General features: G+C 46.0%; 2 protein-coding genes across 5 annotated transcripts in view; both read left to right on the forward strand.

Annotated features, from left to right (window-relative positions):
• The window catches only part of ZC3H7A (zinc finger CCCH-type containing 7A), a 33,442-nt gene extending 19,990 nt beyond the window's left edge, over positions 1-13,452 (forward strand). For all 3 annotated transcript variants that reach the window (XM_044746495.2, XM_014864500.3, XM_070484920.1), the window contains exons 13-23: positions 917-1,078; positions 1,727-1,923; positions 2,201-2,301; positions 3,026-3,207; positions 3,894-3,970; positions 4,598-4,731; positions 5,139-5,244; positions 7,832-7,940; positions 9,464-9,597; positions 11,289-11,452; positions 12,534-13,452. In XM_044746495.2, the coding sequence (XP_044602430.1) occupies positions 917-1,078; positions 1,727-1,923; positions 2,201-2,301; positions 3,026-3,207; positions 3,894-3,970; positions 4,598-4,731; positions 5,139-5,244; positions 7,832-7,940; positions 9,464-9,597; positions 11,289-11,452; positions 12,534-12,723 (1,556 nt within the window). In that variant the 3' untranslated portion in view covers positions 12,724-13,452. The remainder of the gene's footprint in view (positions 1-916; positions 1,079-1,726; positions 1,924-2,200; positions 2,302-3,025; positions 3,208-3,893; positions 3,971-4,597; positions 4,732-5,138; positions 5,245-7,831; positions 7,941-9,463; positions 9,598-11,288; positions 11,453-12,533) is intronic.
• Positions 13,453-16,816: 3,364 nt separating this feature from the next.
• The window catches only part of TXNDC11 (thioredoxin domain containing 11), a 55,071-nt gene continuing 46,742 nt past the window's right edge, over positions 16,817-25,145 (forward strand). Inside the window, exons 1-2 of one of the 2 annotated variants that reach the window (XM_070484921.1) lie at positions 16,817-17,177; positions 21,912-22,128. In XM_070484921.1, the coding sequence (XP_070341022.1) occupies positions 16,930-17,177; positions 21,912-22,128 (465 nt within the window). In that variant the 5' untranslated portion in view covers positions 16,817-16,929. The remainder of the gene's footprint in view (positions 17,178-21,911; positions 22,129-25,145) is intronic. The other variant, XM_014849959.3, reaches the window with a different exon arrangement.

A 25,145-nucleotide genomic window follows, 5' to 3' on the forward strand; every position in this document is an offset into this window, starting at 1 on the left:
TTTGGCGGCCCAGGGTTCGCCAGTTTGGATCCCGGGTGTGGACATGGCACCGCTTGGCTCGCCATGCTGTGGCAGGCATCCCACGTAGAAAGTAGAGGAAGATGGGCATGGATGTTAGCTCAGGGCCAGTCCTCCTCAGCAAAAAAAAAGAGGAGGATTGACAGCAGTTAGCTCAGGGCTAATCTTCCTCAAAAAAAAAAAAAAGAAAAAATCTGGGAGTTCTTAGCAGTTTGTAAATACGTGTGGAAGACACCAGCTAGTGTGACTCTTCAGTCCCTACTTGAGTTCTTTCTCAGGAAGCAGCAGTGACTGATTTGGGCTCTTTGGAGTCTAATAGGATAAGTCTCTGCTCTCCTTTGATGTAATTTTGTTTATAGAATCATATGGCATAGAATATTTATCTGCTTTTGAAATCTTATGGAAAGTTTCATGCAATTTGTCATGTTCTAAGTATATGTTTAAGAACGTGATCATTTTCAAATAGAGCACCCTAAGACCAGTGTATGATATTGTGTCTGAAAATTAAAGTACTTCCTCTGGGTTTGTTTCATATCTTTACTCCTAAGTCAAGTGATATAAACACAAGTTTTTCTAAACTGGACCCAAATTCATTTTTTTCTTAGTTGTCTATTTCACAATGTTCCTTACCTTTGGAAGCCATCAGAATTCCCATCCTAATAGCTAAATAAGGGCATGTTTGGGGAGGATGTTGAATAGAACTGTGTGTTGTCTGACAAACAGCAGAAAAGGCAAAAATTCCTTCAGCAGCTTGTTTACATTTGGGGGTCGTGAAAATGGGATTTTTCTGGGAATTTACTAATCCATATCCCTCTGCTCACATCTGCCTGTAAATGTGCCTGTAAAGTGAAATGATGCCTTTTGTGCATGTGAGCAATCCTTTTTTTGTCTTTTTCAGGCCCTAAGTTAATGGATTTCACTTACCACACTAATCTAGATCATAAATGTAAGAAAGATATTTTAATTGGTAGAATAAAGAATGTTGAAGATAAATCATGGAAAAAAATACGTCCAAGACCAACAAAAACAAATTATGAAGGACCTTATTATATATGCAAAGGTATGTACCGTAATTACCTAATTGGTGTATGTTACGTAAGTGGTAAATGATTTGCTGCATTTATTATAATGGTTCCAGTATTACTTTACTAAAAATATTTCGATAGGGTTAATAGCAAGTCCCTTGGATTGAGACATTAGTATTTTTTATATTATTTTTACCTTTGTTTTTAACTTCTTATTTAGTGTATGTCTTATTGTTGTTTATGGAAACAGGGCTTTGCCCAGATTTTAAACAAAACTGTCCCAAACTTTAAGTTTTCTGACTTAGTCTAAACAGGGTCGGAACACTGAACTGAGGCTTTGAAAATATCGCTCGTTTAAGTTGCTTTTGAGAGAACTGAGTATTTTCATTTTCGTCAAGACCACCTCATCTGAACGAGCTTTGAATGTCCCGAGATGGTTTTTTAAACTTGGGTGGAGTCCATGGGAGTATCAAGGCTTTTCCCTGTCTGAATGAAAAATAATTTAGACTTGTGGTTGCGGTCTTTTTTAAAGAGTTAATACCATCCCTAAATAGTAAAATACATCCTTGTTTGAGGCTATCCATGAATCCTTATAAAAATTCAAATGATGCCCTAAATGCGCTTAATATTCATTGGCTTCTAAAAGCTCACATTTTAAGTGTCTTAATTCCCTGCCTTCGTAGATGTGGCTGCTGAGGAGGAATGTAGGTATTCAGGCCACTGCACGTTTGCTTACTGCCAAGAAGAGATAGATGTCTGGACGCTGGAGCGGAAAGGGGCCTTCAGTCGAGAGGCCTTCTTTGGTGGCAACGGAAAGGTCCACCTCACCGTGTTCAAACTTCTCCAAGACCATCTGGGAGAATTCATGTTCCTCTGTGAGGTACTTTCTCCAAACCTTGTTCTCTGCTGTAAAATTGGTCATGATTTCTGACTTGCAAGCCCAGAAGTATGAAGTCCTTAGCACAGGGCCTGCCATATGATAAACATTCGCTCAGCAAGCGTAGCTACTACTCTTGTCCAAAAGAATAATAGGAAGACTTCATATTGACTATCGATTGGTATGAGTATGTAATGTATAAGTGTGTACGTTAGTGTGGTACAAAAGTGCTATTTTGTATTATGTTTTTGTGATAATTCTTCTTCTCTGTCTATTCCAGAAATGTTTTGATCATAAGCCTAGAATGATAAGTAAAAGAAATAAAGATAATTCTACTTCTTGTTCTCACCCGGTTACAAAGCATGAGTTTGAAGACAATAAGTATGTTGGTAGTTTCTAATTTTTATAGTGACAAAATAGATTCTTTTTTAGATTCAAATAAAACCAGGGTACTGTCTGCCCAGGCACCTCGCCTCTCCTTTTGTTGTTGTTTTGAAAGATGATGAGTATTATAAAATGTCTCTTAGTAGATTTTGCTGGGAATTAAAAAATGAACTATTAAATTGATATTTAATACAGAAAAGCATGATTGATGTATAGCTTCCCATGACATGGATTTAGGTATTTTGTGGCTTAACCATATAATTATCCTCCTTTCTCCCCAGTTAACCCAATAATTGCATACAGTGATTTACTTTTTCTAATAAAGATTTAGAATGGGGGCCGGCCCCATGGCCGAGTGGTTAAGTTCATGTGCTCCGCTTCGGCGGCCCAGGGTTTCCCTGGTTTGGATCCTGGGCGTGGACATGACACCGCTCATCAGGCCACGCTGAGGCGGTGTCCACATAGCACAACCTGAAGGACCCACAACTAAAAATATGCAACTGTGTACGGGGGGGCTTTGGGCAGAAAAAGGAAAAGTAAAAATCTTTAAAAAAAAAAAAAGAAATGTGGATTAGGAATTGTAGGGAGTTTAAAGAAAAGAAGATTTAAAATGTATTTTCAGTCTAGAACTTGACATTTATATGTATACATATATATATTTTTTTTTTCTGAAAAAGCTATGGCAGAACACTATTAATATGTTATTCCATTTTCCTCGTAGGTGCCTTGTCCACATTTTGCGAGAGACAACAGTAAAATACTCCAAAATACGTTCTTTTCATGGTCAGTGTCAGCTTGATTTATGTCGCCATGAGGTTCGATACGGCTGTTTGAGGGAAGATGAGTGTTTTTATGCGCATAGTCTCGTAGAGTTGAAGGTCTGGATACTGCAGAATGAAACAGGTAGGTTTGTGCACAGTTGAGAAATAGGTCCTCCAGTGCAGCTGGGGTTTGATGAGACAGTTCCGAGCCCTTCTCCATCAGCCTGCTGTGACGACACTGTTGATTTTAGCCCGAGCTTTTTTTTTTTGTTTTTTTTTGAGGAAGATTAACCCTGAGCTTAACATCTACTGCCAATCCTCCTCTTTTTTTTTTTTGCTGAGGAAGACTGGCCCTGAGCTAACATCCATGCCCATCTTCCTCTACTTTCTATGTGGGACGCCTGCCACAGCATGGCGAGCCAAGCGGTGCCATGTCCACACCCGGGATCCGAACCGGCGAACCCTGGGCCGCCAAAGCAGAACCTGCGCACTTAACTGCTGCGCCACCGGGCCGGCCCCACTGAGCTTTAAACTATGTATCCCTTTTCATTTTTAGAGTGGCCTCTTTTGAGTACGTTCTCGTGTAATTAATTGCCGATGCAAGTTCATGCATGTAGGATGGAATCGTGAGGAAGAAAGATTCCTCAGAGGCCACCGAGACCTGTACTTGTAAATATTTCATCTTGAAAAAGAGTAACGTGATATGCGCTCATCCTTGGAGATAGATGACCCTGCGTGGGGATAATTGGGGAGGCGAGTCTGGCCGGGACCAGACTGGTGGAATGTTGTTACACGGAGAACCTAAAGGGAGGCTCGTGCATTTCCCAGGTATCTCGCATGATGCTATCGCTCAAGAATCTAAACGGTATTGGCAGAATTTGGAAGGAAACGTTCCTGGAGCTCAGGTATCTTCTCTTGTGTCCTTTTTGCGTTTGGCCTCCTTTCTCGAACGGCCTCGTGGATATTAGTTGTTGGCAGTGGCAGTTTACACTTACAGTCCAGTTACTTTCTTAAGGTTTATTGAGCTGAGTAATTTTTAAGGTGAAAACAAAATTCTGAATTTTAGTTGATCATCATCAGGAAACGCTAGGCATCCATGATATCCGCCAAGAGTGTAGGATACAGTTTTCTTATTCAGCTTAATTGACAAGACAGCTGGGGTCTTGGGCTGTGGGATTCTTGCAGTAGGGGAGGTGGCTTGTGGTGGTTTTGCTTCCCACCTGGCAAAACGGCTTTATCCATGAACCACCTCCCCCTGCCCCCCCCCCCCCCAAATTCCATTCCTCCTCGCCAAAGCTGGCTTTCATAAATGGAGGTTTGGTGCCTGTACTCTGCTCTTATCATATTCTCTTGCATTTGGGCAGAGAATTGGAGATTTAGCTATCAGATCATGTATATAACAGTCAAATCATCATACTGGGCAAAAACAGAAGTTGTATGCTATGATGAAAAAAAGGCATGGCGATTCAGTATTTTGTTCTCAGAAAACTGGTTTTCTGTTAAAATTTAAACTGATCTTTTAATTGTTGAAGGTACTTGGCAGTCAAATAATGCCTGGATCTCTTAATATGAAGATAAAATTTGTGTGTGCTCAGTGTCTGAGAAATGGTCAAGTCATCGAGCCGGACAAAAACAGAAAATATTGCAGTGCAAAAGCAAGACATTCGTAAGTGGTGTGTGTGTGAAAACAATGCCGACTTCATAATTATCTGCTTCATTGCTGTGAAATCATATATATGAGGAAAAAGATTAAGACTGGAGAGAGCAGAGGAAAGTAGATAATTTAGGAGTAATTACAAAGCGTAAAGGAAGACATGTTTAGGATTTAGTAGCTAAGAATTCAGCAAAATTCAATAGTGTTTTTTCTGTATTTTATCAATTCTTTGTTTAGGATTTGTAGGGAATGTTTATTTACAAAGATCAACAGGAAGTGAAATGACAGAATCATGAGGCGTTTCTTTAAAAGGGTTGAGAACAAAACCTCTGGTCCTTGGGTACAAGCTTTGTACCTGTCCCTTTGTATGATGCCTTTGCCCGTGTGTCTTTGTTTTTTCTGAACTCCATTTTCCTTAGGTGGACCAAAGATCGTCGTGCGATGAGAGTGATGTCTATTGAACGTAAGAAGTGGATGAACATCCGTCCTCTCCCCACAAAGAAACAAATGCCTTTACAGTTTGATGTACATACGTAATTTTTAAGCCACTTTTCTTTATTAGGCATTTCGAATCATTAGAAAGTAGTCGTACCTCAGATTGAAACTGGAGTCCTTGAGTAATGCTCATGTAATGAAATTTAAATGATCCTCTCTTGTTTTCCTTCCCTTTAGTATGTGCGTGTGGCTCTGTGACAGTTTGCAGATAGGTTGGAATTTTACGAGTTACTTGGAAAGAGTAAACACATTATCAAGAAGTAGAGGGTAGAGAAACAGTTATGGGCGTGATTTAACTTATTTTTCAGGTGAATTACTTTGGGGAAGGAATGGAAGAGACTTTCATTTAAGTTTGATTCCTCAGCTTTGATTCCAAGCCCAGGGCCTTCCGTCTTATGACGCGTGCTATGCTGAGTTGTTTCTGTCATGCCTGTCTCTTTCACTGAAGCGTGGATGCCAGCTGAAACATACCCAACTTTATAGGACCTTCTAAAAGTAAACCAGAGGAAGAAGGTTCAGTGTTAGAGGAAGATGTTCCTCGAAATGCTTAGAATGAAAATACTAGACCAACTTAGAGTTAGGATCGCATCTCACTCCTGCGGTGGCACGTTTCATCTTGGTCCCCTCCGGTGCCCTCCGGGGTCTTGAAGGTGACTGTCTGAGCAAAGCCCCCCAAGCTGGCCCGGGACTTTCCTCTTCGCCAGGGAGAGGACCTAGAGAGTCTGCAGATTTCACCGAGTGAGTTAATGGACAGGGTCCCTCGGGGTGGAGACGGGTAGTAACCTCTCTGCCCCGGGCGGAGGAGGAGGAAATAGAGAGAGAATTTCCTGCCCAGAGAAGCAGTACAGAGGGATTGCAGTGGCGCCCCGTAAAGGAGGCCTCCCTCCCTGAATTGCCAGAAAGAGTTGAGGAAGAGGCGGATTGCCTTCCCGTCACCCAGAGCACTTTGCAGTTTTGTAAAACGTAAGCAGGTGACGAGGTCAGTCTTTGAAGGAGGTGGCATGCTCGTGTGTCACCCACAGTGCTTTAGGCTCATAGATGTGGGTGAGTTACTCAGTGGGGCCTGCAGGAGGAAGAAGGTTTATCGGAACCATTGATACCTTGTGCTTTAAAAGATAATGGAGATTATGGGGTATTCCTCAATATTTTGTTAAAACGAAGACGACTGAGAACATTCTAGTTCGTGAGGCAGCTGCCTAGGGACTGCCGTCTCGAATGTGGTGTACTGCGTACAATGTTACAGGAGCTTATTTCTTCTTTTTTTCCTGCTATACTAGGTATTGCTAAGGGATCCTTTTTCTAAAAGAAGAAATAAAACTGTGTGTGCGTATGTGTGTAGACAATGTATGAGGTGGAAAGAGAATGGGCTTCAGAGGGTCCTGCTTGAGTTCCTGAGCCCCAGTTTGCTTGTCTGTAAATGGGAGTAATTCCGTCCGAGGGAAGATTACATGAGGTGGTGTTTTGTAAAAACCCAGCACGGTAGCCGGCCTTCTCGATCTTCTCTTCTCCCTGCTCCTTACCACTGAGCTTTGAAAGACTATAGTAAATGTTTCCCTGGTAATGCGTGATAAGTACTTCTTAGGGTCTCGCTGGGAAAAGGACATAATCAAGTCAGTCACAAGAATGTTTTCTTGACTCCTGACTTTATGCGGAAGATTGTGAGGGTGGGGTCACTGGGAGGAGGTGGACAGTGTTCACGGCTGCCTGCTGTTAGATTTTTAGCAAAAACTGATGCTCAGCATCTAATATTATGTGAACTAAGTAATATATAGGGCCAGCTCCTGTTGAAACACAAGTAAAGTAAGATAAGCTAACAGTTAACTGTGCTAAGATTTATGCTCTATGAAGACAAGTAGCTTGATGATATTTAAGAATGAGCTCTCAGTGATGGAGATTTTCTTAGTTCTTCATAGTCACGGTTCTTAGGGAAGTCTGTGTTCTGATTGCTGTCACTTTATTTTCTTCCCAGTACCACTGTATTTACCATGTAAGATAAAAGTGCAAAGAAGAGGTATTATTCGAATGCTCTGTAACTGGCTGGCTGGTTAGGGTGATACTTGTTTTCAGACAATGCGTATCTAGTAACTTCCGGCTGAGGTTAGCTGCCAGTACGGGTTATAAGTCAGCGAAATGTCGAGATGTTTTTTCTGACACTGTTTAGTACCTTTGGCGTCATGTGCAGTTTCTTTACTTCTTCCCCAGTGCTGACGAGGAGGCGTCCGGGGTGTTGGGCAGGGCAGAGCAGGGCCTGAGAGGCTGAGGGAGCCAGATTAGCATTGCGGAGATCAAATGTTCTGCTCTGTTCAAAGCAGATACTCTGAATAAGTGAGTTTGTAGAGACTTTCTTGTAAGAAAATGTTTCATATTCCAGTTCCATACCTTCTTTCTTTTGGAAATTTCCTTTGGAAAAATTTTGAGACAGAAAGCTTAATATTAATACCATCTCATGTATTTTGGGCTTATAGTCGTTTTGAATAGAACCAAATTAATCTTATTTTAAAATTATATCGCTCAGCAATAGCATGGATAATAATGTTTATTTTGCTTAAATGTAAAAACTAGGCAGTTTTACTAAGTGTACTCTGTCTTAAAGCGTATTCATATTTTTTTCATACAGCTGTGCAATCATATTGCTTCTGGGAAAAAGTGTCAGTATGTTGGAAACTGTTCCTTTGCTCATAGTCCTGAGGAGCGTGAAGTGTGGACTTACATGAAAGAGAATGGGAGTAAGTTGATGTTTCCCTGTGGCCTTGACGTCCATGAAATCTGGCTTGCCTGAAAGTTCCTTTCCTCTCTGTAAATAGGCCAGCTCCCGTGAACACAGAAAGCAGTTTGCCTTCTGAACAATTGCACCGTTTTATCCATGGAGCAGAACCTGACATCTGAGCTGTGTCTGCTTAGATACAGATGTCTAGGTCTGTGTCCCTTAACATCATAGATGTGTTCCCGGAAAACGGCCTGGGAAAGTTGGGTCCTTCTGTGACTGCTTCACTCGCTTCACCTGCTCCCCTTGTGGGTAGTACCCCTGAGCCAGTCGGCTTAGAGCTGAAAGCTTCTTCAAGGAGCCCCTCCTGGGAGAACAGGCCCAGATTCAAAGGCCCGAGGAGAGAATGTTTATCTTGGTCATGCTTCAAGTTTGCTGTGGGAGTCTTTGAGAGGCGTCTCAGGCAGCCTCTCACTTTTGATCAAAAAATGTTTGACTGCAAGGATCGTTGTTCTTTAATCTTAACTGATGGAAATTTACCCCCTGCTTGTGGTCTGCAGTCTCTAGATTAGAAGAACCAGTCGGATTGAAGCATGTCACCTGCTGTGTTTCAACCATGTGAAAATTCAGTGCCTTGTGGGATGGGACTCCTTCTCACTGTCATGCTTAGAATAAGGACATGCAGCACTGGGGATAAATTTGGCCACACACACGCCTCTCTCCCTGGGGACATTTGGCAATGTCTGGAGACATTTTATGGTCATGACTTGCAGGGATGTGCTCCTGGCATCTATTGGGTAGAGGCCAGGGATGCTGTTAAACATCCTACAGTGCACAGGACGGCCCCGCACAGCAAAGAATTATCTGGCCTAGAGTGTCGGCAGTGCTGAGGATGAGAAGCCTCAACTGTAGCCCTTGACAGTACCGTGGAAGACACTTGTTCTCACCATGGGGAGAGCTTACGGCCGCTGTCCAGGACCTGGTCATGGTTGTGTTGTAAATTGCACCCCAGCCTGTCAGTCGTCCTCTGGGAGGGAGCGTGGCTTGACGGATGGACTCCCATCAGGGTCAGAATCTCATTCCCAGTAGTGTATGTTTCTCATCTTTCTCAGTAAAGAGCGAGGAGCATATCAGCTCCAGGCCCCCCGAGCCGTGGTAGTAGCCTCGTGTGGTTATGGACAGTGATGACGAGTGTTAAACGCGGGACAACACGAAGCCTGCCGAGGCTTGCCTTTTAGCAGTACGCTTAAATGGTTCTGAGCATTACACACCCCCAAGTGTCTTGCAAGTGCAGGGAGGAGTTAATCAATCTTGAAAACTATTGTTTGCGGTCTGACAGTCCTGACTTTGCCGCTTGCCCGTGAGCGTTTACCTGCTGCGGGGCCCTGGACCATCTCCATGTCTAATGGAATCAGTCTCCATTCAGCCCTCTCACTTTTCTTTTGAAAATGTAATTCCGCTGTTAGAAAAAGTGTGCATGATCTTGCCTGTATCAAAGTGGTCTATTTAAATCTTTGCTGCTGAAAGTGATTCATTTTTCTTTAGTACAAGATATGGAGCAGTTTTATGAACTCTGGCTCAAGAGTCAAAAAAATGAAAAAAGTGATGATGTAGCTAGTCAGTCAAACAAGGAAAACGGAAAACAGATTCACATGCCGACAGATTACGCCGAGGTCACCGTGAGTACTGTTGACTGCGGCCTCTCCTTTCCTTCCGAGCCGCTGCTGGAGCCTGTCTCTCCTTTCCCTCTTTCTCCAGAACCTGGTTCCCTCCCTCATGCCCCCCTCCCCCTGTATCTTCATCTTCTCTCTCCACTGGGTCCCTGCCATTAGCTTAAGTCTCCTCATTCTAAAAATCCTTTCTTTGCTCCTTTTTCTGACTTTGGAGCCAGAGAATTGTGAGTGTAGGTCCTGGTTCCTCCCCTTACCAGCCTGTGACCCTGGGCAGATTATTGAACGTCTCCGAGTGGCGATGTGACGGGAAGTGAAGTATACTGAGTCTGTGACACTTATCCCAGTGCCGGGCCACAGGAGGTGCCCAGGACGTCCTCCTTTCCCTCCTGACTGGCCCGCGCTCTGGCCTCTGTGTCCAGGGTTCTATGCGGACGTTAAGTCACCTGTGGCCTTTTACTGTTTTTGTTGTCTTTTAAATTTTTCAAAAAAGTAAAGAGGATAATATAATGAATATCTTGAGCCCTCTGTCCCAGGTGAACTGATGTTAACGGTTGTATTTGCTTTTGTAAAATAAATAAAATGTTGCAGATAAAGTTGGCACCCCATTTGTCCCCCTTCCCAGAGGGACCAGATCCAGTGTGTGTTTTTCCAGGCCATGTTTACCCATCTTTGACATATTTATTCTTAACCTCCAGTTCTGCCTGGCATGTTTTTTTAAAATGACATAGGCACATGTGTCCACTACGCTGCTGCTCGTTTCTCATTTTGTTTTTTGGCAGCTCTCCATGTTGATGCATTCGGGTCCAGGTCACGTCCATGGCCTGGCCTTGCCCCATTTCTCTACTCGTGACGGGCCCTGGGAACTCCTCCCTCTCTGCTGAAGCTCCATGCAGGTTCCCTTGCCACATTTTCTTACGGGCTCCTCTGGTTCCCGGAGCAGGGTCACCAGACTTGCTGGGTCGTGAGATTTACCTGGGGTGTTTAATAAGCCGGACTCTTCATCTGCACCCCAGACATACTGAGTCCGAGTCTCAGGGGCAGTCTCCAGCTATCTGTTCTTATCCCGTGTTGCAGAGGATTCTGACCCAAGGCATTTGGGAAATGCTACCACACTGGGAGCTTGCGTCTGTGGCCACGCTTACACCCCCATACCCGAGCTCCTTCTGGGCAGGTGTGGGCCCCGGGCAGTGTCCTCCCAGCATGTGTACTTCCCTGGTGCCTGGCCAAAGGCCTGGCCCACAGTGGCAGCTCAGGTCCTGTGTCCTGAAGGGAGTTGCTGCCTGTCCCTCTGCAGTTGGCGAGCCCTGGGCTTCCCCGTCCTCTCTGCTTTTCCTCATGGGGTTCCTCCTTCCCACAATCCTTGTGTGAGCCTGCCCCTTGTCCTTCCCACAGACGTCCTTTTTGCACACCAGTTCTGACCACCTGCTTGCCCAGGACGTCCTGGACGCCTGCTCGGATCCTTGGCCCCTGTTCTCTGCTTCCAGTGTTCTGGCACGCCTCCCAGTGTTGGGGTCCTTTCCTTGGTCCCAGTTCTGACTGAGTTTTATATTCTTGCCTGACTCCCCACCTACACGGGCTCCCGAGAATACGGTCTGGGGCGAGTGGTTTCTAGTCCCCCTGGTGCCCTGAACAGCGTGTGACACCTCGAGGGACACAGCCAGCACCCACTGATGGACGCGTGTCTCTGTGCACCTTAGGTGGACTTTCACTGCTGGATGTGTGGGAAGAACTGTAACAGCGAGAAGCAGTGGCAAGGCCACATCTCCTCGGAGAAGCACAAAGAGAAGGTTTTCCACACCGAAGACGACCAGTACTGCTGGCAGCACCGCTTTCCAACAGGATATTTTAGTATTTGTGATAGGTGCGTAGCTTTCCTAAACCTCCCCCTGAAAACTGCTGACCCCGTGTGACCCTCACGCTCGTTATGTCAGTAGACAGAGGCCATCTGGGTGACAAAGTCTCGTAATACTGGAGGCTTCGATTTGGGCTCAAGGTTTTAGTTCCTTTTGAACATTTCTTCAGTCTCCTGTGGTTACATGAAAAGATTTCCCGGTCTGCCGACACTGGTGAGAAATGTCTGAAGGTAACTGAAGAGAGAAGCGTGTTCGTTCAGATTTGCCCAAATGATCTGCGAGTTCTCAGTAGGGATCACCTCACCCTTCACCACGACCTTTCTTGTGGCAGATGCTCATCAGCTTTGACACTGCCTTTAAATTCAATTTCAAGTGTAAATTTGGAACTTACTCAGGCCAGAGGAGAATGTTAGTGTCACTCCTTTAAGTTTACTTAGAAGAGTTTTCAGTGAAAAACTAGATAATTTTGAATTGTTCTTCATTTTGTTAAATCACTGTTTATATTTAATTTCCATATTTAGACCCATATGATACTTAAAACCATTGAAGACATCTTTTGTTTTGTTTTTTGTTTTTAAAGATTGGCACCTGAGCTAACATCTCTTGTGAATCTTTTTTTTTTTCTTCTCCCCAAAGCCCCCAGTACATAGTTGTACATTCTAGTTGTACGTTCTTCTGGCTCTGCTATGTGGGACACCACCTCAGCATGGCTTGTTGAGTGGTGCCATGTCCACACCCAGGATCCAAACCGGCAAAACCCTGGGCCGCCAAAGCCGAGCACATGAACTTAACCACTCGGCCACGGGGCCGGCCCTGAAGACGTCTTTTACTTAATGCCACTTCTGATTTCTTTCTACTGCAACAGGAAGGACTGTAGTCTTTTTTTCCCCATCAGTCAGCGTTTTTCATTAAATACATTTAAATAGTTGACGAATTTCTCTATTGTGGATGTCCAGACTGTAAAATATTCTTTTTTTTTTTTAGGCCTAAGACTTTGAACTAAAAGTTTTATGCAAATCATAAAGCTAGTGAAGTGCAGATTTTTATGAACAACTTGTGGGTGTTCACCGAGCTGACTTGTCTTAACAGGTATATGAATGGTACCTGCACGGAAGGAAGCAGCTGTAAATTTGCACACGGAAATGCTGAACTTCATGAGTGGGAGGAAAGAAGAGATGCCCTAAAGATGAAGCTCAACAAAGCAAGAAAAGATCACTTAATTGCCCCAAATGATAATGACTTTGGAAAATATAGTTTTTTGTTTAAAGATTTAAACTAATATGCTGGCTTTTATGTATGTTACCTAATCAGAGCATTGACCAGAAAAATTGAAAGTGTTCTAAGGCACGTAGCAGAGGAGCTGCAGACTTTCTGCTTGTATTGGCGTCTATCGTCCCTCCTGAGCAGCAACCCACAGTAGGTAGGAAAACGGGCTGTTTGACGGGTCTGGCCATGCTCTCACGGCACCGTTGGCATCAAGTGGCGAAGTGACCGCCACCCAGTTGCCATCTGTTGAACAGACTTTTGGATGAAGTGTGTTGGGTAAGAGGATAAGGTTATGTCTAGGATGACTCCTTGAGTTGGTCCTTCAGATAAGAACCATGATGATGAGAGAATAAACACTGTATTAGGATCAGAACACATGATGGATGAAATTCTTTACACATTTTAAGTGGAACGAATTTGTTTAATATAATAAAGTTTGCTACTTATCTGTACGTAGGTTGCTAAAAAGGATTTTCTTAACTCAGATTTTAAGCCAAATAACCATTTAACACTAGTATACGTTAAATGGGGTATTTTTCTGTATTTGTATGTTTCACTATAATAAGGGAACTGAGGATAATGTGCATTGAGAATATTTTGAAAAATAATCAGTTGACTCAAATTTTATTTCTTGGTCTTTTGCTGTTTAAATGATGATTTTGAAAGATTACACTTGTACTGTTGGTATTGTGTAGTGTATGGACCAATATTGCCTGTAATAAAGATTTTATATATAGATGTCTTTCATTTTCTCACGTGGTCCTTTCCTGACAAAGAATCGAGACCGGGTGCTAAATTCACAAGGTTTGGGGTTTTTTAAAAAACATTTTTATTTAAGCATTTAGTGGCAGAATGCAAATGAGAGGGCCACGAAAACACCTTTTGTCTCTGTGCCGCTCCCTTTTGGATTTGGCTGAATAAGAGGCTTCTCTGAACAACCGACACGCTGACTCCTCTGGGAGCTCCTCTGCGCTTCACGCTGATGACTGGCTGACGGGCGGTCAGCTGAGACGTGGGCTGTGGCCTCCACAGAGGCAGCCGTTTAGCACAACGCCCTTGGTAGAGCCACTTTGGTTGTTGAAAGACCACTGAAGACCTGGTCGGGAGGAGGAGAAAGTGGTAGAGGGGAGAGGAAAGGAAAAAAAAAAGAGGAAAACGCCAACCCTGTATTAATAGCTGAGGAAACAGTACTAATGGGTGTGTCTACTCGGACACGTTTGTCTCCACAGGGTGGTTTTTTTCAACAAATAAGAAATGGAGATACAATTCACATAACAAACTTTACTTTTTAAAGTGTGTACAATTCAGGGGCTGGCTCCATGGCTGAGTGGTTAAGTTCACACGCTCTGCTGCAGCGGCCCAGGGTTTCGTGGGTTTGAATCCTGGGCGTGGGCGTGGACGTGGCACCGCTCATCAAGCCACGCTGAGGCAGCGTCCCACATGCCACAACCAGAAGGACCCACAACTAAGAATATACAACTATGTACCAGGGGGCTTTGGGGAGAAAAAGGAAAAAAAAATCTTTCAAGTGTATACAATTCAGTGCTTTTTAGTATATTCAAAAATGTGCTAAATCACAATGAATTTTAGAATATTTTCTTTACCTAAAACCCCCTCCCCCCCACCCCAATCTGCCTACTCCCCCTGCCTCTCAAACTGTAGACAACCACTCGTCTGCTTTCTGTATGGATTTGCTTGTTCTGGACATCTCATACAAGTGGAATCAAAATATGTGGCAATCTGTGGCCTTTTGAGACTGGCTTCTTTCACTTAGTATGTTTTTAAAATCCATCCATGTTGTAGCATGTGTCAGTACTTCATTCCTTTTCATTGCCAAATAATACTCCGTTTTACGGATACACCGTGTTTTGTTTATCCATTTCTCCGTTGATGGGCATTTGGGTGGTTTCCCTTTTGGCTCTTCTCAATAGGAACACTCACATGCAAGTTTCGTTGGTTGCAACAAGCTCCCCCATCATCCCGGGAGAGGCTGCAGGTGGATGCTTCCCCTGCCCAGCCCTCTGTGATGGAGGCGCCCCGGGCAGGCAGGCCAGTGCTGCAGGTCCTCGCCCCTCTCCATCACGCTGATCCTGAGGACTGTTTGCATCGAGTCCCCAATGTCTGTTTCCACTTAGTTCCAGGAACCTGCATCAAATGGGAAACTGAAGGAGAGCACATTCTCTGGGTAGTTGGTGCAGGTTTCAAACCCTCTTTAGTTGGCCTGGAGAGATTAGAATACAGGCTTCTTGTGAGTATTTGTTGCAAGCGATGAATGCCAATTTCCGGAAAGCCAATTCTGGGGTCTTCATACAAAGTCTCCAAGAAACAACCACCATTGGTCTAGAGTACTCAGGCTCAGGGTGTGGGCTTCGTTCCCACGTTACCCGCCATCCTGTACCTTGTTAGGCATGTCCCATTTTGTAAGTAAATGCTTGGAAGCTTTAGAAATTAAGGAGCGTTATTTCTCTCTGGTTCTAAGAAAGGATTAATATCTGGGAGATATATATATAACCTTTCCCCCGCCCTCTACTCAAACTCCAACTTGGCCATAGTATAAAAAGTGGCCACGAAAGCTCAGATACTGGTTGATGTGGGCAAGTTAGGGCTGACCTAGCCTTGAAGAGAAGTGCAGTCTGACTCGGGTGTATTCTGAAATGAACTGATCATTGTTTCAGAACATCCTGGTGCCAGCACAGCAGCCAGATGTCTAGAAAGAGAAGAGGAAAGGAACTAAGCTTTTATTAATCCGGGGTGGTTTCCTGGCCTGTAGGATACTGCCCTATATCGCCGCAAGGTATTGTGGGTCTCATGAGATAACCCACAGGAAGTAAAAGTACTTTGAACCTTATAAAGCCCTGTGCAAACGACAGGTGTCTTATGGAGGCGTAGGACAGATTCTGTCCTGGCAACCTACAGTGAATGGAGACGGGTGACTTTTGACCATATTTGTTTTCATTAGTAACATACCATATAACTCAAATCTACGTAAAGAATTCAAGAGAACCAGAAATGGTAAATAAGGAAGTTAATATAAAAAAACCAAATATATTTTTTCTCTGCTTAACTTCTTTAAACAAGATTATATAAAACAATGTAACACTGTATTATTGTTTGTAATATAATAGATTTTAAAAAGTAATAGCACAAAAAAGGGAGGGAACAGAGCTATATTGGAGCAGTTTCTATATCTTACTGGAATTAAGTTAGTATAAATCCAAAATAGAAAGTCTGAAATTCTCAAAAAATGTATATCGTAATCCCTAGAGCAACCACGAAGAAGATAACTAGAAAACAAAGTTTAAATTCATTAAAGGAATTAATGGTGCACTAGAAAATATCCACTTAATACAAAAGGAAATAAAGAAGGAACAAAAAAGATGAGACAGAGAAAACAAATAGCAAAATGCAGGGTGTAAATGAGCTAGCAACATTCCGGGGCTCGGTGGTGGACACACTGAACGCTCCGTCCACCCACAAGGCAGCCACCGGTGGATGCATCTTCCATCCCTGGAAACCTGGCTCCAGGCTCACACAGCTGACGTGTGGCAGAGGTGGGGGCTCACCGTAGCTCTCAGCCTTGCTTCTTGTTTGTTCTGCACCCGGCATCACAGAGCCTCAGTTCCCTCGGTTTGATTCGCCTGGTTTCTAGTTCCTGACAGTGGAAGTCCCGTTTTGCTCCGCAGCCCCAGCAGCTGGGGAATTATGGACACTCCCTTCGCCCCAGCTGCACGTGTCCCTCTGTCTCACGGAAAACAATTCCTTCGTGTCACCCTCGAATCACATTTCATCCCTCACCGACCTGTCCTTTTTAATCACAAAAGTTATTTATAAAGGACTCCACATTTAGAGTCAGAGAAGACTGAGAGTCAGCAGCCCGTCACTGGAGCAGCTCCTGCGCCCCGCGCCCGCGCAGACTCCCTAGACGGGGGGGCGGGGCCTGTGGGGCGGGGGCGGGGCCGAGGGAGGGGCGGGGTCCGCGCACTCTCGGTGGGCCGGAGGGCGGGGCCGCCGGCGCCGTCGGCGTCCGCGCAGGCTCCGTGGGCGCAGGGGGGCGGGGCCGGCCGCGCGGGGGCGGGGCCGCGGCGGTGGCGGGGCTGACGTGGAGGGTCCGGGTTAGCGGGCGCGTCGCGCTGCGGGATTGGGGAGCGGCGGGCCGGGCCGGGCCCTCGGGCCGAGGCGGCGGCGGCGGCGGTATAAAGCCGGCGACGGGGAGCATGTAATGTCGGAATGCGGAGGCCGCGGCGGCGGCAGCAGCGACGACGCCGAGGACGAGGGCGGCGGCGGCGGCGGCGGCGGCCCGGCGGGCTCCGGCTCCCTGAGCGCGGCCGCGGCCGGGGCGTCCTCGGCGGGCCGGCTCCGCCGCGGGCTGCGCGGCGCCTCGCTCATGGCGCGCCGGCGGCCCGAGCTGCTGTGCGGGGCCGTGGCGCTCGGCTGCGCGCTGCTGCTCGCCCTCAAGTTCACCTGCAGGTGAGCGGCCCGGGGCTCCCCGCCTGCGGCCAGGCCCGCCCTGTCCCCTCTCCCCTGCCGGCCGGCCACGTGCGGGCTTCGGGTGCCCCTCGGAGGTGGGCCGGGGTCCGGGCTGCCCATCCCCTGCCGGGGGGATCGGGGTGCACCTGTCGCGGCTGCCCGGGCGGTGCGACCCTCCCTGATCACCCGTTTCGTGGTCCTCCTGCCTCGAATGTGGGATTCAGAGCCCCAGACTCAACGATGATCTCTCGGCTCCTGCTATCCAGCCGAGCAGCGAAGATCCGTAACAGTCCCCGCTCTCCCTTCCCGCGGGTGGCACGGGCGGTCAGTAGGTAAACAAGCGGTTTTTTAAAAGGGCTTCGGTGAGTGCTGTGCGGGGACGAGGAGCGAGGCGGGTGGGGCAGAAAGGCCTTCCTAAAGGAGGCGACATGGAAGCTCACGCAGGAAAGGGAGAGGACCAGCCCTGGGAAGATCTGGGGGAAGTGTGTCCAAGGTGGAGGGCACAGCGAGTGCAAAGGTCCTGAGGCTGGCTAAGCTGGGGTTTTTCCTGCAACCAGAAAGGCCTGGAGCATAGTGAGCAGGAAAAATGAGAGCTAATGTGCCTCTCTTTGGGAGAGCACACAAATGCAAAATTTGCTTTAAATTTCAGGAGTCCTTTACGGCCTCCTAAATCCCCAGTGTGTCTCCTGGGACTCCAATTGATAAGTCTCTGTTGCCACGGACAGGCATATTGGCCAAGAGGAAGATTGCAACTCGAAACATTTTCATTGAGTATGTTAGGCGTGATACGTAGCCAGTGTTGTCAAGGACATGTCAAAGGATTCGAGATTTTAGTGGAAAGAGAACAAATTACAATAACTACCGTTGAGCATTTGTCATGTGCCGGGTGCCATACTTTCAGCAGGGTTTCTCAGCGTTGGCACTGTTGGGGGCTGTCCTGGTCATTGTAGGATGTTTGGCAGCATCCCTGGCTTGTACCTACTGGATGCCAGTAGCACACACTTCGAGATGAGGCAAGCAAAGATGTCTCTAGGCTGTGCTCACTGTCCCCTGGGGAACAAAATTGCCTGTTTAAGAACTGCAGCTTGCCTGAATGCATTTGTTCATTTAACACATAACTGAGAGCCTAGCACAGATCATTTAAATCTCAATCCTGTAAAGTCTGGATCTGCTTTTATCCCTCCTAATTTACAGACGGAGGGGTTGAACTTTGGTCCTGTTACAAAACTTGCCCAGATCACACCCACCTGTTAAGTGATGGAGCTTGAATTTGCATCCTACAGTGTCAGGTTCTAGGCTCTTAACCTTGCTCTTTATCATGTGCTGCCCAAGGGAAATATACGAAGTGTTGTACAACGTAGACTATTGCAAGGTGGTATTTGGGTTCAAATTAGGAGGAGAGGTTTCCCCCCTCCAAGGGTGGGGAGCTTACTTATATCAGTTTGTCTGTCCATCTATACAAATAATGCTTAGTGTTCATTCTGAGAGAACGTGACCTCGTAGATATGAAAGTCCTTCGAGATTTCGGGAAGAAGGAAGAGTGTCAATCCAGTTACTAGAGCCCGCAGCACAGGATCCCCACCTGCTTCAGGCGAGGAGTGAGCCAGTGAGCGGCTGCCTGCCTGTCCGGCTCCTTTCTGCGTCCCTGGCAAACTTGACAGTCTTTTAATAGACTCAGGTTGATTTTTTTTAGTCTTGCTTGATTGAATGGTGTCATGATACTATTTTATCGCTGTGCCACTGCCTCTAACGTTTCTGGTCCCCTGTTCTTATTTTACTTTTAAGATCTTCACGTTAATGAGGACAGAGGCTTAAGGGAGAGTAGGATTTTTTTTTTTAATTTAATTTGTATTAATAGCTTCAGGCCTGAAATAAGTGACAGCCCACTTCAGTGTCTGTTGCTTACCTGGATTCAAACCAGAGAGTATAAGACAGGTTGATTTGGGGTTGAAACACAATAATTGTGCATGTCCGGGCATTTAATTTCTATCCTACCTGCCTTTCTGTGCATTGAAGCTCCGTGCTTCAGTGACTCCATCCTGATCACTTGCCTTTTACCCTGGTTTGGAGGGAAAAATTGTGTGTGTGTGTATCTATATATGTACGCATATGTGTATTCATTTTGCCGTATTGCGTTTTGTAATTTCAGAGCTGCCTCAGAGCCTGTTCAGGAGGAGGGGTAGGGTCTGAATCTCGTGTGAAAATTGGGAGTTGCAGCAGGCCTGTCTTGTTTGCAGCCAGCTCTCACAGTTCTTTGTACCCGAGACTTCGACTTCAAAGCTGCAGGAAATCTTTGATCTAGCTATAGTTCCCCACAAACGGTTAGCAAATGTAAGAGTTAAATGGAAGCTTGGGAGTGTTTCTGGTGGAGCAGAGGCATGTGTTTCTCTTCCCCGGCTGCTGTTTGCTTCTGGGTAGGCCACGTGTTTGATCTGGCTGTTTACTTTAGGAGCCGCTCTGAACACGCAGAACAGCAGTGCCAAGCTGACGATCACCTTTCGGGGCTGTCACACACCTGTGTTTTCCCTCGGAGTCGTGCTTTGACGCTTCCCACGCAGGTTCAATAGTAGGAAAACAGTACCGCCAAAGCGCAGAATTTTGGAGCTTGTGAACGTGTGTCCCTTATTCCTTCCTCACCGCTGCATGGCTGCCTTCTTGTCCTTCAGGTCTCAGTTCCAAAGATACCCCTCTGACTGCCACCGCATCCGAGGAGCTTCCGTGTCCCCTGTCACCGCTGTTGAAGGCTCCACATCGCAGCAATCACTTTGTGCGTTTTTGTCATCGTTGTTTACCTGTCTTCTTCCCCGAGACAGTAAGCCTTTGAGCATATCGTGCTCGCTGCCGTAGCCGCGGTCCCTATGGTTCGGTGCCTGAAACACGGTAACATTGGCTCAGTGGACATTTTTTGAATTAGTGTGTTAAGTGACTGAGTTTTTCAGGTATTGTAGATATTTTACATAGACAAAGCTCCCTGAGTGAGGGATTAAAATGTTAGTTTGACTGAATAAATAGGAGATTTGTTCCAGCTTTTAATACCACTACTTTGTGATGTTAATGGCTTTTGGTTAAAGTAGGAAAGTGATATTTTTAAAACTGTCTTCTTAATTCTTGAAGCCAGCACCTAGATGCAGGGGAGAGTGTGGGCCTCTGTCCCCCGTACTAAATGACCCAAGGCTCTTAGAGTAGCTTAGTTCTTGGGTGTTTTTTTCTTTGCTTGTTTTTGAGGAAGATTAGCCCTGAGCTAACATCTGCTGCCAAGCCTCCTCTTTTTGCTGAGGAAGACTTGCCCTGAGCTAACATCGGTGCCCATCTGCCTCTACTTTATATGTAGGACACCTGCCACAGCATGGCTGGACAAACAGTGTGTAGGTCTGCACCCAGGATCCGAACCAGCGAACCCTGAGCTGCTGAAGTAGAACGTGCGAACTTAACCACTGCGCCACCAGGCTGGTCCCAGGTCTTGGGTGTTTTTATGTTTTCTTTTTTGATTCTAATATTTGGCTGACTGCTGCACGTCTCAGAGCTGGCAGCACCTTCCTTCGTGTTCCTCCTTCCTGCTCCTTTGCTATTTTCTGAGAAACCAGATTATCAAGTTCATTTGAACACACGTAGAGTTAGGATGTAATTAGGTGGCCTTTAGAGTCATCCCTCATAAAGGAATGGGCCTTCTGACGCGTGGATTCTTTCAGACTGTCCTTGATAATATACGTATGTGTGTTTATATTTAATTTGCTTTCACATATGTTCAGATGAAGTAAGCAGGGTGGGTTTGTTCATTTCACAAGTTATTGAACTTCAGAGTACCTGGAACTGCTAGACAGTGAGGATCTAGCTGAAAAAGATCGCCAGGCTCCTTGCCCCCATGGCGTTAGTGATGTGGTAGAGTAGATAGATAATGAACAGGTAAAATAAGTAAGTTACAGATTGTGGTTGAGGGCCACGAAGGTAACTGACAGGGAGATGAGGGGAAGAATGAGGGGCTGCCTGCTTCGGGGAGAGTCATCAGAGCGAGCCTCGCCTGGGAGCTCACGCTGGACAGGCTTGATTCTCGTCAGCTTCACCGGGGTGTAATTTACCGTCAGGAAAATTCTCACATTGTACACGTACGGATCGATGACTTGACAAAGGTGACCACTTCTCCATTTGCTCAATCAAGATATGGAACGTTGCCTCTTTCCAGACAATTTCCCCAGTTCCCCTCTGCAGTCAGTCCCCCTGCCCACTCCCCGCTCTAGGCAATCAGATGTGACTGACTGCATTATAGGTTTAGTTTTGCCTGTTTTGGACTTTCATGTAAATGCATTCATGGTATATGTATTCTTTAGTGTCCGCCTTCCTTCCCTCAGTCTGAGCGAGCTCCCTGGTGGCTCTGGAGCCTGGGCATCAGTGGCTCCTGTGGAGAGCATGGCCGCAGAGAGAAGGGTGGGGTCTTTTGGGTGTGGAGGAAGAATATGGATTTTTCAGACATCCTCCTCGGCTCCCCGCTGCCCTGCCACCCACGCCTGAGAGAGGAGATTAGAGAATCATTGTCCAGGAGCTGTCCGTGTCTTGCGTCCTCAGCCAAATGTTGCCTTAGCACAGGATGTTACTTTTTTACTCTAGCACGGCGTTTGAGGAGCTCCATTTTCTTATTCAAGAGAAGATTCCTCTTTTAAACTTCGTTCTCCTTCCACACAGAGCTGTTGTCAGAAGAGGATAAACTAAGCAATCTTGTTTGTGTTCGCTCTCTTTTAGTCGAGCAAAAGATGTGATCATCCCAGCAAAGCCGCCCGTCAGCTTTTTCTCCTCGAGGTCTCCGGTTCTCGACCTCTTCCAGGGGCAGCTGGACTACGCGGAGCGCGTGCGCCGGGACTCGGAGGTGGTGCTGCTGTTCTTCTACGCCCCGTGGTGCGGGCAGTCCATCGCGGCCAGGGCGGAAGTGGAGCAAGCAGCGAGGCAGCTTTCAGACCAGGTAATGCCGACGGTCGCCGAAGAATCAGGTGGCTGGCAGTCCCTGTGTGTGGGGCCCATTCCCCAGAGAGACGCCTTCCCCAGCTGGCTGATTTTGCCAAGGTGGAGGCCAGGAGCCTTGCTTTGTAAATTGTAAAGCCTTCTATAAAGAAACAAAGGATTGCTGGTTGTCGTGGTCATAGTCGCTGAGAGGCCGGAACAGGAGCAGATTCTGTGTCTGGCCACGCGGGCCGTGCTCGTCTCCGAGTGCCGCTCTGTTTGGTTTCAACGCTGAAGGAGGAGGGGTGCTGAGAATCCCGGCTGAATATCCATTTGATATTTGCTGATAATTATTTTATGTAAGCGAAATTGATGTATCATGACTATAGTGTAACAGGCTGACCTTTGAAATACTTGGACCAGAACTAGATTCAACTAATGTTTTTTTCTTTATAAGATTGGCGCCTGAGCTAACATCTGTTGCCAATCTGTTTTTTTTTTCCTGCTTTATCTTCCCAAATCCCCCCGGTACATAGTTGCACGTCTTAGTTGTGGGTCCTTCTAGTTGTGGCACTTGGGATGCTGCCTCAGCGTGGCCTGATGAGCGGTGCCATGTCCGCGCCCAGGATCCAAACCAGTGAAATCCCGGGCCGCCGACGCGGAGCACGTGAACTTAACCACTTGGCCATGGGGCCGGCCCTAGATTCAACTAATATTTAATGACTGCCACTTTTGTGCTAAATAAGAGGGATATATCGGCAAATGAGTCATCTGTATGGCAGTGTTTTTCAACCCAGTGGATCCCAGTCGCCCTTTATAAAACAAGTATTCTATGATGTCCCTCTTTCTGTCCTGAAAAGGAATTCGTAGGTGATGAAACTTTCCTACGCATATAATTTCAAATAGTCAATCTAATGCACTAGTTATAACATAAGGGTAGGAAAAAAAAGAAAACAACGTATACTTCAATCCCATGTGTTTCAGTTTATAAATGCTTGGGCAGAATAGGTCCTTGTACATTTATATAGAAATAGTGTGAATGGGCCGGTTCCAAATGCAGACCAATAAAGCTGTGATGTCTTGGTGACTCAGATGCCACTGGGGCATTGCTGTCAGTGATTTGATTTTTCTAAATGGTGAACAGCTCTTGGTAAAGTTCTGAACCAAAGAAAGTACTTTCTGCCCTCAGTTTACACAGAAGTTGCCTTCCTGAGAAATTGAGTGAATGTGAAAGCCATGCTCTGGATTCACGTATAAAATGGAGTCAGATTCTGGGCTTGGATAATAGCAAACAAGTTTTCCCTAACATCCGTGCCGGGCAGGACATTTAACACTGCTCTGGGAGGAGACGATGCCTTGTCCCTGGGCAGAGCCGTCTGAGCATTGCAGGGGTCTGCCTCAGCGCCTGCCCACAGCGTGCCCTGCCGCTTCCCCCCCGTCACTGCAGCCAGCAGAAGGCACCCCACAGATTTCTGAGAGGCTGCTGAGAACCACTGATGAGAGGTAACTGCACGCAGCTGAGTTCCAGAAGTTCTTTTAGAGCTCCCACTTGGTTTTTCTTAGAAACAAAGTTATAAATGGTGGCTAGGCTTCCTGCCCAGCCTAGCATGGCCTTTTTAACTGTTGTATATCCCTGAACTATAACTTTGTTCCTACAACACTGATTCTGAGGGGGTTGTGATTTTGTGTTCCAACTTTGGACCCATGGAATTGATCTGTTCCCTGTCTTCCCTTTGCCCTGCCTGCTCTGCCCCTGGACAATGACTCATAGTAGCAAACTGGCACGTGCTCCAAGGAGGAAACAGGAACTCAAGTGGAGCAATGGGAGGCAAAAGCTATGGTAGCGTAAAAGCAGTCACCACCGTGAGAGTCAGTCGCCAAGTTTTCTGAGTTCAGATTACAGGTGGGGAGCAAGGGGAGAATCTGCTGTGTTTTATGGTGTTCAGTAGTTGTTGACTGTCCACTTAAGCGTGCGTCCTTCAGCGTGATTACGCGGTATTTTGGTGTCCTCTGCACGCCGATGCTGGTGTCCCTGTTCTTCTGAAGAGGACCTGGGGCTTCGAGGGGCGAGGCAGCTTGTTAAAGATCATACGAGAAGTGGTGGAGGAGGTTACAGTACCATCCACAACTGACGGGCGCTTTTCAGATTATTTTTCCGGCTCGTTCCGAGTCGAGAGCTTACTCTTCTGTGTTCTCAGTAGGGAAAGGGGTGGGTTTACTTTTGGAAACAGGCAAAGATCTTTTTAGCCACAATGCTAAGTAAAATTAGCAAACATGGTAGATTGTGCCCTATTTTTGAGTAAAAAATAAGATGTCAACCTTAAGTAAAGATATTGTTGCTTCTCTTTCTTGTAAGTAGACTGTAAAAGGAGCTCCATCGAGTTTCCAGTAAGTTTCGAGCACTATTGCTGTCTAATAAGTGTAAGTCGTCTGAAAGTGACTTTCCCTTTGTAGTCTTCATATTTTTTCTATATTTTATTATAAGACATTTTAAACACAGAGCAAAGGTGAAGGAATTTTACGTATATCCACCACTTAAGTTTTACTCACATTTTATTACGCTTGTTTTATTGTTTTTATTCATCTTACCATCCCTCTAATCAGTGCTTCTCACCTGGAGGCGGTGTTGTCCCCCGGGGGACCTTTGGTACTGTCTGGAGACGTTTTTAGTCGTGGCTGCTTGAGAGGCGGGTGCTTCTGGCATCCAGTGGATAGAGGCCAGGGATACGGCTAACATCCAATGTCTAGCGTGTGGGATGGCCTTCCCTGACAAAACTAAGCAGAACGAAAAGAACCCATAACAGTTCCAGACCAAAATGTCAATAGTGCGAAAGCTGAGAAGCTCTGCTTCTGTCTTACTATTAACCCGGCTTATTTTTGGTGCATTTCAAAGTGAATGTAGACATAGGGACACTTAAATACCTGAGCATCCACCTGTAAGTGTATCTTCAGTCCCTACTTCCGCTGTTCAATACTAATTTTAGAGCATAGCTTTGATCATCTGTTATCTTTATTAGTTTTTAATAGTCGTTAAAAATG

This window comes from Equus asinus, chromosome 14, assembly GCF_041296235.1.
Source record: "Equus asinus isolate D_3611 breed Donkey chromosome 14, EquAss-T2T_v2, whole genome shotgun sequence".
Classification (NCBI taxonomy): domain Eukaryota; kingdom Metazoa; phylum Chordata; class Mammalia; order Perissodactyla; family Equidae; genus Equus; species Equus asinus.